The sequence below is a fragment of the Alligator mississippiensis genome, chromosome 8, assembly GCF_030867095.1.
Source record: "Alligator mississippiensis isolate rAllMis1 chromosome 8, rAllMis1, whole genome shotgun sequence".
Lineage (NCBI taxonomy): Eukaryota > Metazoa > Chordata > Crocodylia > Alligatoridae > Alligator > Alligator mississippiensis.
The window spans coordinates 64,433,026-64,445,491 of NC_081831.1; the positions used below are offsets into that span (position 1 = coordinate 64,433,026).

At 43.1% G+C, this 12,466-nt stretch overlaps 1 protein-coding gene across 2 annotated transcripts in view; it reads left to right on the forward strand.

Moving 5' to 3' along the window:
- Window positions 1-12,466, forward strand: part of LOC102561001 (vascular endothelial growth factor receptor kdr-like) — a 175,031-nt gene that overhangs the window by 150,296 nt on the left and 12,269 nt on the right. For both annotated transcript variants that reach the window (XM_014607206.3, XM_059732797.1), the window contains exons 25-29: window positions 1,113-1,212; window positions 1,797-1,902; window positions 3,889-4,013; window positions 4,726-4,804; window positions 9,776-9,876. In XM_014607206.3, coding sequence (XP_014462692.2) covers window positions 1,113-1,212; window positions 1,797-1,902; window positions 3,889-4,013; window positions 4,726-4,804; window positions 9,776-9,876 — 511 coding nt within the window. The remainder of the gene's footprint in view (window positions 1-1,112; window positions 1,213-1,796; window positions 1,903-3,888; window positions 4,014-4,725; window positions 4,805-9,775; window positions 9,877-12,466) is intronic.

Consider the following 12,466-nt stretch of genomic DNA (forward strand, 5'->3'; position numbering starts at 1 on the left):
TTCTTGAGTTTCTCCTGTCCACATTTGTGTGTAATGGAATAGCACTGAAGATGGCCATTTATTATATGGAACTAGGTTTCCATTATATGGAACTAGACTTACTCTTCCCATTTGATGACTGCTGGGCAAGCTGCTATGCAGATTGAGATGATGGTGCCAGTCTAGTTCCTAGAGTGCCTAAAAAAAAATCAGAATTGGCACTAATTCACCCCTGGATGCAAGCTTAGGATTGAATGAGCCTTTTAACAGAGCTCTCTTAGATGTAGTCCCTTGAAGATACATTTGGCGTACATTAAACAAGAGACAGTAATAGGGTGGGGTAGAGAGCTGGCCCTGATGCTGCTTTCTCCATTCCATCTCTGGGAGAGATAAATCATTAATCAGCAGATGTAGCCATCATTAAACTGATGGTTAAAAAAGAAAACAAGGCTGAGAAGGGATGTGCTATTCAAAAGGTAATCGGATTTCTCAGACAAAGCAGAAGAGTGTCTTTGTTGTGCCTGATGCTCCAAGGTAGAATTAATTTCTAAAGGAGAAGGCGGGGCTGTAACAGGGCTGCTCATTTCCATTCGTGTGCCCAGATTGCTGTATTAGCATGAATTTTTGTGTGCTGAAATGCCATTGTTGTGTTGGTTGAGAAGTCATTGCTGGAAGCACTGCTTCACAAAAATAAGGCAAGCGTGGGGGGCTGACCCACCTAGGCTTCCAGGCATTTTGTCTACAATGGAGGTACTTTGTCTTTTGACCAATCGGAACTTAATGACATAAGAGTTTGGGCCTGGCCCATGAGCCTCGCTTTAGCTTTTGTTCCTTCACTAAAAATGCATTTGGTACACAAAGATGTCAATGGGAGAGTCGGGCACCTAACCTGCTTAAGGGCTTTTGAAACTCCCACTAGGCATTTCATTACCTTTGTTCATCTGGTCCACTGTGTCATTTCTGCAAAGGGTCTGATTCTGAGAGATGCAACACCTTTCCATTGCTGCAGCACCTTTTGGGATCCGGCTTCCCATTTCCACCTGAGCTGGAATAATTGGCCATTACCTGGGGTATTATTTTGATTTCACTGATTTAGCAGAAAAGACAGAGCCTCTCTTCATCTATCCCAACAGGTGCCTCACCATACCCAGGGGTGCAGATTGATGAGGATTTTTGCCGCCGCCTCAAAGAAGGAACTCGGATGAGATCGCCAGAGTATTCTACCCCAGAAATGTAAGCGATCCCACCTTCCTGGGACAACTGCTAGGGTTTAACCCATATAAGAGGGACTTCTAGTAGTATGCTGAACAGGAGGTGGAAAGAGGGATTGCTTACACTGCCACCATCTGTTTTCTATATTTTGTTTGTTAAATATAGTGGGTGCATTAATACCACAGTCAAATAACAAAAAACACCAAGTCAGCTACAGGGCCAAGCCATTGTTCATTTAAAAGGTTAATGGATTGTTCAAGGGTGGTTGTAGTGTATGAAATGTCTGTTTAAGGGGCTATCAGGTCTCGTGAGATCTTCATAACCTTGACCTTCTTTCAGTGACCCAGTCAGGTCTGCAACTTATAGTTAACCTAGCTGAGTATCAGCAACCCAGAGGGACACTTGAAACACAGCAACAAATAGTGAAGATATGCAACCTGGAGGTTAAAGTCCTTCAGCACACTGGAATTCATTCAAACAATCATCTTCACTGGAGCTAGTGGGTGGGCACTCATCTAAATAAGGAGACAGATGGATAAGGCATGGCACCAAAAAATTTGGAAAGAGAAATCTAAGGTTCTTGCAATTCCTCTGCTTTCCCATAGTTATCAAACTATGCTGGACTGTTGGCATGGAGTACCCACGGAGAGGCCCACCTTCACAGAGCTGGTTGAACGCTTAGGAGACCTCCTCCAGGCAAATGTTCAGCAGGTATGCCAGTTTGTAAGGAGATTTATGAAGAGAAGCTGCACATGTGTCTGGGTATATGTGTACATGCATATGCAGACTGTATCCAACTATGTCAAGCAATGATATTAGATGTAACCTGGTAATGAAGCACAATGAAAATGCCTATTTGGGTGCGTGTGGGCAAGGGAAATGCTACATATTCAAAGGGAATTATGTTTCAAAAATAAGTTGTTTATCCACCCATAACAAAACAGAAACTTACAGTACATTAATTAAAATGAGGTTCAGTTGCCCCCTAGAGGAACAATAGCTCTTTATCTCTCAAACATTTTTAATTAGTTTCCAACATTGCAACCTTCCAATAGTTTGGCTCGTTTCATACAGCGAGTTTGAACTTTCTCTCTCCCTCATTTTCTCCCCATGTTTGTTCATTGTTACTTTTAGAAACTTTAAAATGAAGCAGTTTAAGGCTCAAAGAGTCAATTACGTAATTGTCAATTTCATAATAGTTAAATCAACCTCTTTTTTCTCTGTTCAAGACTAAAAAGATCCCACAGATCTGTTATGTAACTGCCAAATTCATGAGGAGAAGAAATCAAGGTTTCTCTTCATGCCCCTTCTGTTGTGGAAACTAATGAGTTAGGGAAGCTCAGGAGAGGAAGGGCTAGTTTGCAATGTGAAGAACTTGTGAGGCTTATAGTCCAGCAAAGGAAATCAAAGAGAATGTAGGGATTGTGATCAGGGACAGAGCAGTTAATTGAGTCTCAGAAGAGAAATCAAGCGAAGGGAATTTTGATAAATGCTTTTCAGAAGTTAAACAAAGGGCTATTTCTAGATGCAACTGTAATAATTAGGGCTTCCTGATGACATTTCATAGCTTATTATGATAGATGCTGACTATTAAGGTTGCAGTGGCATCTGTTGTAATGAGGAAAGAAAAGTGCTTTAAGGAGGCAGTATGAAGGACTGTCTTGCTAAGCACAAGTTGCACGTAAGCACATTGGCTATAAAATAAGCACCGTCCATTTCAAATTCCCAGCTCAGCAAAAGCATTGCTAGCCACAGGTGTTCCAGGATTTTCTGTCCCTGTTTCCCCACAGCTAAAACATGGAGATTTGGATGTCCTCAGTTCCATAACAGGAGCCCTAGGGCATCCCCCAAACTGGCAGTGCAATGCAAATGTAGTTGAATGTTTAACTGAGAGTGCCCATCAGTGGATTCATTCTGTGTAATGAAGGCTCACTGGCTGCTCATTTAGGCCATAGTAATAATAATAAGTGGTTGCAGACTTGTTAAGGATGCAGCATTAGGAGCCTGTAAAGGCCAGCTGCTTGCAGCTATTTGAAATAAACATCATGGTGTCCCCAAAGCAGAAACCAGTCACTGGCACCACATGCTCAGGATTGCTTGGTCTTCTAAGTCGGCATGAGCAGAACTGGCAGAACTCCTGCTACATCTCGAACCATAGTGCTCAATCTTCTAGCCCTGTGGGCCCAGTGAGTGGTGTGGGGCCAGTCCCTGGGCTGGATTGGGCTCTGGAGCTTCCCACAGCTCCAGAAATTTGGTTCAGAAATTTGGCAGCAGGGGAGTGATGCCACTGTCCCACCATCACCAAATTTTCAGGCCTGTGGGGAGCCATGCAGCCCTGGGGTTGAGCATCCTTTTTCTAGAATATGGGGGGATCTGGAGGTCTCACACCCTACTGCCAAGATTTATAACACTCTCAACCATTCTTCTTAGAAGATCTCCCAAAGTGAAAGGACAGCCCTGTGCAAAGACTACAGGGTAGTAAATGTTGGAGTAAGGCCATTAATTCTGGCTTTAGCACATTGCAGCTATCCTAAAGAAACAATCAGACCCAGAACCAATATCCACTGGCTTTCCTGGTACAGAGCCCTGTTTGGGAAATGGTTCCTATGGCATGTGGCAGTCATTAATATACCAGCTGTAACACAGGAAGAGTTGATCCTCACCAAATGTATTCCTTCTGTATTATGAAACGTGTAGGATGGCAAAGACTATATTCCACTGAACATCACATTATGCCCTGATGGAGAATCTAACCCCAAAACCTGCCCAGTGGAAGACAATTTGAGCAGCCGCATTAACCGCTGGAGTGCAGTGGAAGCAAGGTGAGGAAAATGCTTTCTTATGTTTGGTTTAAGTTAAGAAACTAGATAATTCAGAGTCCATGCTGGGAAATAAGTCATGTATCACTTGGGAAGATGATCTTTGTGAGTAGCTTCAGGGTAGTGTCTTATTTTATGACTCATATGACTCTGCTTGTCAAGGTTCTGCTTATTGGTTACAGCAAGGGTATCAGACTCAGATCAGTTGGAGGGCTGTATTTCCTGTTTTTCAGGTCCCTGTAGGCTACACCACCCATAATTCTGCCTGCTGCTGCAGGAAGCCCCACCACCATAGGTAGAGCCAAGGCTCTGACTGCAGAAGCAGGCAAAAGTCCATGAGCCAGATGACTCAGCTGCACAGGCTAGATCTGGTCCACAGTGCAGATGTTTGACCCCCTTGGGTAATGGGACGTAGAAGAAAACTCAATGAAAGATGCTGAATTTGAGCTACAGAGGAGTCACTTGGGAAAGAAGGAAGATGACAGAATTATGCTTGGCTATACACCAGGAGTGGGCAAAGTGCGGCCCATTGGCCCACCAGGCCATTCTATCCAGCCCATGGGGCCCCTAAAAATTTAGAAAATTAATATTTATCTGCCTCTGGTTGCCTGTTATACGGCCCTTGATGACTTGCCAAAACTCAGTAAGCAGCCCTCCACCCAAAATAATTGCCCGCCCCTGCTATACACTAATGTCTTGCTCTTCTTGTTTTCAGTATTAACAGTAAGAAGCGACCACTCAGTGTGAAGACATTTGATGAGGTGCCAGTGGAGAAGGAGAAAGTCATGCATGAGGTAAGTGAGGTGACCATGTCTCTTTCCACCAGTGTTCATGAGGCCCATAAAGAGTTTCTGAAGCATGTGTATGCTTCATTCAGGGAGATGGAAGTTTGGCCTGGGAGCTGCGTGCCAGCGAATACAGGTCTGCATATTGCTTAATAGAACAATTCAAAGAGAAGCTAAGGCCTGGTTTTCCCAGGTGTGCTCAGTGCGAAGCACTTAGTCATATTGCTGCTTGGGAATTCCTTCCCCCTCCCCCCCTAGAAAAAGGTCGGGGAAGAACCCCTGAAAGGTCTTGCTTTCATTTCAATATGGAAAAAAACCAAAACATTTGGAACCTCAACATCTTTCAAAATGTGGCATTCCAGTTTTTCATCCAGCCCCGCTTTGTTTGGCCACTTCTAGAATCACAGGTTTCTCAGGTCGTGGATGGCTTCTGTTTGTCTTCCTTACAAAATAACTCAGGGGCTGTGTTTGTGTTTCAGCTTCTTGCAAGCATACCCCTGTATGGTGCTTGCTACAGAGATAGATTCACTAGCACTGAAGTGGTAGCCTTTCCACTCAAAATCTACATGGCAAGAAGCCTGAGGAGGCATGAAGCCCTTAAGAGACCTTCTGGTTGAGGGAGAAAATGAGCACCTATATGCTGTGGTGCAGCAAAAGGAAAGTAGGCTGCACACAGTTTTGCCTCACACTGCAATTCCAAAGCAGGGAACTCTCTCACTCTCTGATCTGCACGGGGAAGCTCTTCTCTAGCCAGCGGATATATATTCTATGTCGGACAATGTCTGTAACTATAGCTTATTATAGGAAACAGATCTCTTTTTCATTCTTTTGCCCATGCAGAATTGATGCCTATTATTCTCTCAATGCTTTGTCATGCTTAGTTTATACAGCTTCATCTCTAGTCTACAGTCTGTTTTGCTAATAGTTGTGCCATTTTGCACACCTGTTTTGCAGTTGCTTGTGCCTGTACATCACGTTCCAAAGATCTCATTATTAGAGGCCTTTCTAAAATAAGTACATGCATGGTAGGGGTATTTTCCCAAAGTTTTGGAAAGGGGTGACACTTTGAAATATTGGTAGCATCTCAGTGCCGGATTGCAGTAGAAACCTTGCATAAATATAATCCTTACTTGCAGTGTAAGTGCATCAGGATGACTATCATTACCTTAAATGCCAACGGATTAGGTTACAATTTCAAAGGGCTACTCAAGAACATTCAAAAGATAGCGCTACCCCAGTCCCATATTTGTGCTAATTATTTGTAATGTTTTGTTGAGTTGTCAACAGTTATTTTTCTTTAAATAATTTCAAGATACTGTGAAAGCAGAAGTACAGGTCATTTATTTCTTGGCCACCTTTCGAAAGAGACAGTGTAAAGAAAATCCAGATCCTATAAAATTAATGGGAGTTTTGCAGTGACTTTAGTGGAGTCAGGACTTCACTGTGTGTATTTATAAACAAGCTCCCTAACTGGAGCCTGTTCACACCAGGGATTATTAAAATATTTAAGAATGCGATTTTCCTTTAATTCTTCAAGCTTTTTCCATAGTACCTGGTTTGGATGGCAAGATAAGACTGATCACAGTTTTGTTTCCTACATCTCCTTTATTTTTCCTGTTATGCCCTATACAGTTGCTATTTTGCTGCTTTTGAGCTCTCCTGAGGAGCAATTAAGAGACAAAGGAATTCCCCAAATCCCTCATTTGATTTTGTTGTCTTTAAAGGTACTTAGAGCAGGGACAGTTTACCTGTGAATCTGTGCAGCACCCAGCACAGTGGCAGCCTGGTTCTGCTCATAGCCACCAGACATGACCTCAAAGCAAATAGTGAACAGCAATTTTATCAGTGTTGATAAAACTGAAAAAGTGTTGATAAAACTAGGCCCCCTTTTTAACACCTAAATAGGTTAAACCTAAGCTACCTAACTGAGCAGGATGGTTGAAAGGGTTTTCTTATATAAGGGAGTTCAAGGATAGAGGCCAGGAAAACACATGTATGATGCCACTTTCCTTGCAAAGTGATTGAATGAGTCTTTCAAAATAATTTTCACTTTCCTAAAACATCAGTAAGTGCTGAATACTGGATATTTCATAGAAGTCCAATACTGGGTATTTCATAGAAATCATAGAAATCATAGAAAATTAGGGTTGGAAGGGACCTCAGGAGGTCACATCTAGTCCAACCCCCTACTCAAAGCAGGACCAGCCCCAACTAGATCATCCCAGCCAAAGCTTTGTCTACCCAGGTCTTAATCTCCAAGGATGCAGCTTCCACCACCACTCTGGGTAATGTGTTCCAATGTTTTACTACCCTTCTAGTGAGAAAATTCTTCCTAATATCTAACCTAAACCTCCCTATCTAACCTAAACTTCCCTTGCTGCAACTTGAGACTGTTGCTTCTTGTTCTGTCATGTGCAAACATTGAGAACAGTCCAGCTTCATCCTCTTTTGAACCCCACTTCAGGTAGTTGAAGACTGCTCTTAAAACTCCTCTCAAGCCATGTCCCCCAGCCCCCGCATCATTTTTGTTGCCCTCTGCTGGACTCTCCAATTTGTTCACATCCTTTCTGTAGTGAGGGGCCCAAAACTGGACACAGTACTCCAGATGTAGCCTCACTGGTGCTGAATAGAGGGGAATAATCACTTCCCTTGACGTACTGGCAGCACACCTACCAATGCTGCCCAGTGTGCCATTAACTATCTTGGCAGCAAGGGCACACTGCTGGCTCATGGTCAGTTTATTGTCCAATGTAACCCTCAGGTCCTTTTCTGCAGAGCTGCTGCCCAGCCAGTCGGCCCCCAGCCTGCACGGTTGCACAGGATTTATCCATCCTAAGTGCTGGACCTTGCATTTGTCCTTGTTGAATCTCATGAGATTACTTTTGGCCCAATCCTCCAATTTGTCTATGTCACTCTGAATCCTAGCCCTACCTTCCAGCTTGGTGTCATCTACAAATGTGCTGAGGGTACACTCTATGCCATCTTCCAGGACATTGATGAAGACACAGAACAAAACCAGCCCCAAGACCAGTCCCTGGAGCACTCCACTTGATACCGGCTCTCAACTACACACTGAACCATTGATTCCTACTCTCTAAGCCCAATACTCCAGCCAGTTTTCTATCTACCTTACAGTCTATTCATCCAGTCCATATTTCCTCAGCTTTCCTGTGAGAGTGTTGTGGGAGACCATATCAAAAGTCTTGCTAAAATCAAGGTACACCACATCCACCAGTCTCCCCACCAAGTATTTTAGGTAACATTTTATCTCATGAATGCAGCCCTACAATTGTATATGTTCTCCCTGTCTCTCTATCCATTCAGATTGCAGCTATGCCATTTAGATCAGTAGGGATGAACCTTATGGCAGGTGTACCACAAATTAGCCTTGCACTGGGCATGTCTACATGAGCATTTACACCAGCTTAAATTTACTGCTCGTGATGCAGGTATCACATTTACACTCAAGTCAGCATAAGTCGTCACATTTACTGCACTGTACAGGTGTGCATGTGTAGATGCACTCCCGTACTGTGCAGTAATTTTGGTTACTGCACAATAAATGTGTAGGCATGCCCACTGTCCCTGAATGCCACTCCCATCCCCTTTTCCTATCCAATCTGCTGCTCTACTTCTGCTTCCTGCCCTTTCTGCCGTGGTGTTGCACATCTACCTCAGGTCTGCCACAGAGGCTGCTCATGCCACTTGTGGCACTCAGGCCACAGGTTGGCCATCCTGAGTTACCTGATACCCCTTTATCAGGTTTAACAACTGATTTCAAGCTCTACAATGCCAAAAAACTGCTGCTTATACATGCAACCAGAATTCTTCTTAAAAATTGGAGAAAACCAAAGAAAGGCAAAATCGTCAGCATTACTTTTGTGGTTTCACACAATCTTCCAACTGTGTACATGTTTTGATCCCTGCACTTCCCATGGTATCTTAATATTCATTTTAAAGCAGCTCATAACTTTCATCTCCATTAAACCAACAAGGCAATTTTCACAGGGAAAATAAAAGCACCAGGGAGACAGGCTGGCTAAAGGGATTGGTAATATAAGCCATGATTCAACAAAGCATATAAATTTAAACTTAACTTCTAAACTGATGAGAGTTGTATATGTTCTGAAAGTGGTTTGCTATGCGACAGTTGGTTTAGATGGTCAAGTGACTTGCCAAATCAGGGCTGCAAAGCAAACCTTTGCTCTAGGATCTAGGTTGTCAGTATTCCTAAAGTTACACAACCCTTTTATATTACTTCTTCTGCCGTGGAACCCCTACCCCTAGCTCCATGGGCCATGTGAATTGAAACAAAGCTGGGCAACCCCGCAAGGCAATGGTGGCCTCCTGGCCTGCTCCACCATCACCCCCAATCTGTTTGGAGAACCCCTGATGACCTGTTGCAGAACCCCAGTTTAAAAACCGCTGCCAAGGCTGTTTGAAGTCTAATCCTGCTTGATAATGCCCAGCTGAGTCTCTTTGGGGCCTGTGTGGAATAAGTCAGTAGATCTCACCCTTGTTCTAATAAAGAAGCCTCTAGATTAAAAATGAACTGCCACTGTGGAGGGGTTCCTTGTTGGCTTGCATAATTTGAGACCCACAGCTGAATCACCATGGAGCCTCAACCCTACCTAATGGTGGCCACTTCATGCCAGGGTTAGGGAAAACTTGAATTGATCTTGCCTGTGTTTTACCTGCTCTGTGAAGAAAGAGAGGACTTAAGTCTGCAGTCAGCCTACTCTGTGTTATAGCACAAAACATGCTTTAGAAAAGTAGGAGGAAGAAGAACAGACGCCAGCTGGAATTTACTGTTTGAACTGTCCCCTTTGTTCTTCTTTCTTTCTCGTCTTTAATTACTGCCCAGCTCAACTTCTGCATCACACACTCTCCCCTGGCTGTGGTGTTTCTAACTTGAGAAATCTGCAGTGCTGTCATATTCAGTTAACATGTTGCTGATGTCCTGTTTCTTTTGCTGTACAGGAAAGTGAGTCGGACAGCGGGATGGTGCTGACTTCTGATGAGATGAAAAGCCTGAAGAGGCTGGAAATCCGCTCCTGGCCCTACGGGATTATGGCTCTGGCGTGAGTACTTTGAGTACATTTCTTTGGAGTTGGTGTTGTGTCAAAAAAAGCTCATGAAAAATATAAGCAGGTTTTGATTCCAAATGACACACTTTAGTCTGAACAGGCAGACCATATGCAGCTCGGATTTTCAAGATTACAGCAGAGTGGCCACGGTTACTAAATTTCAAATTAATAGAAACAATCTAGTTTTGGTCAGAAGAGAGAAAAGCCATGCCAGTTGGCATATAATAAACTAGACATAAAACACAATCCTAGACCTCTGAAAGAAATGCTGTGCTTACAAATGGATGTGTGCTTCTCTCCCCACAGCCTGGATAATAATTAATTCATCAGCCTTAGAACTGGATGCATCAGGTGTCCAACAAGAAGTGGTCTCATGCTTTCATCATATCAAAGAGGAGCAAAGATTCTTGCCTAGCATTGGCTTGTTTGTACATATGTGGAAAACATAGCATAGAAGCAAAAGGACTGAGGATGCATTTAGACTATGTTTGGTTTATCCTGTCTGCCTCTATTTGAAGTTCCTACTGAGGGGTGGAACAATTTCAAGAAATAAGAAAACTTTATAAATCCAGAGACTAGTAGAGGAAGAGCCCATCTGTATCGATACATACCAGACATGCATCAGCCTATTTCCAACATAATGGGCAAGAGGGACTTTCCAGGTGAATAGCAGAGGAAGAACTTAAGATGATGGGATAGGTACTAAAAGGTTTGTAGGCATCCAGAAGATCTCTAAACTTTCTTTTGTATAACTTCTATGATTTCCTTCTCTCTAACTTCTGACAGCCCCTCTCTGCCTGACCCCTTCCTACCCTCAACGGACGTCCAACACTTCTTAACGCTCTCTCCAGTCTGAGGAACCAATTGATCCACCTTTTCAGGAATTGTGCCAATGCTGAGTTTGTGCTTAGTCATACATAGCACAGGCCACCAAACCAGATCACAGCAAAATACACAGTCATCAGAAAGCAAATGGAGTTTGGCTTCCAGAGTTTCATGTTCTTTTAGCAATCTGTAAAGAACAATCAGACAATGGCAGAAAGAGGGAGATGGCTTTGATGATGGAGTGTGTCTTTTCCATGTGTATCCTTACAGAAAGATCCTCTAAATCATACTAAAAAACAGTAACCCTTTTATAGGGGTTCTGGGATCAACCTGTAAAATCTCATGGAGATTACTCACCCAAAACTCTTCAAAAAACTTTACAGGAAAGACCTCCAATTCAGCTAACTATATTTTTAGAGTTCTTTCTCTCTCAAAGGTTTTTTTCTCTGTAGTATCCAAGACAGAGATAGTTCTATTGGCTTCCACCCTATTAAATTCACTATGGATTTTCGCAAGGGTAATTGCTATCATTTTTGACAGAACACACTGAACTTTTTGTTGAAGAGTGGTATCTTGGAAGAAGATTGCACTGAACAGTGTTTTAACACTGCACAGTCAGTACTTGAGAAGGGCTATCTGTTTCTGACAGGCAGGGAGAGGAAAGATGGGAGAAGTCGACTTCATCTCTATGAATTCCTACAGTTTTTGGAGTACATTCAATATGCAGTTTTCAGTGACAAAAGCTAGAGATCAGACTCATGTTGGCCTTGTTGCAGGAGGGTGCAGCTTTCAAATTCCACCTAGTCTATAGAAACGGTATGTTTCTGGGAGCAGTGTTTCCAATAAAATCCCCTCAGCAAGGCAGTTTACATTCACTGCCCCCGTACTAGAAAAACAGAGATCCACCAAGATCTGTATCACTCCTCCATCGTGTATGAAACTTACCCTCTGTGCATTCCTGTGTAGAGATACTCGACTTCATGCAGGTACCACATGCAGTATAGTTGCATTAACACAGCAGTCTGCTAGAACTGATTTACCCTGCTTCTGTACATTGGGCCATGTATACATATCCTGAGCCACAAGTACATAATTGCTCTAGGGACAGATGAACTGAAAATAAAAATAAAATAATCTTCCTGTGGATATTCGTTCATTCTTAAGATTTTAAAAAATCACATTTGAAGCATCTATTTTCCCCCTTCTGAGATTCAGAAGAGTTGGACTAAGTAGTTTCTGGGTTGTTTTTCAACTCCCCCTCCCTCTTCAAGTTTTTAGCGAGAACCAAAAGACCAAATTCCCACCAGACAGGGGATCTAATGGCATTTCCATCCAGAAGCAGAAATGTAGACGTTCCATGACATAGCCTGCTCTTTTGACATTTCAATCCCAGCTCTGCAAAGGATAAAGCCTCAAATAAACCTGAGCTGGACATTGGGAGTTTAGCTCAGAGTTTAAATTGGCGGAGCTCCACTCACTTCAGTGAAGTTATGCCATGATTTACATCCATTAAGCCTGCTAAATTCAAATGTCCTTTGCTCTTCCACTCCCTGCTATGCACCTGGCTCTTCCTGGGGCAGTCAGTCCACCAAAGGGCATCTGCCTAGAAATCTAATGTAGGCACAAGCCCTGGAGAAACAATGTCCATCTCATTCTTTTTCCCAGGACCTTAGTGACTACAGGGTAGAACAGGGGTGTGTTTTTACTTGGTCAGTTTTTCCACTCAGTGTTTGAGGTCCAGCTGAGCAGTTGGCTTCCT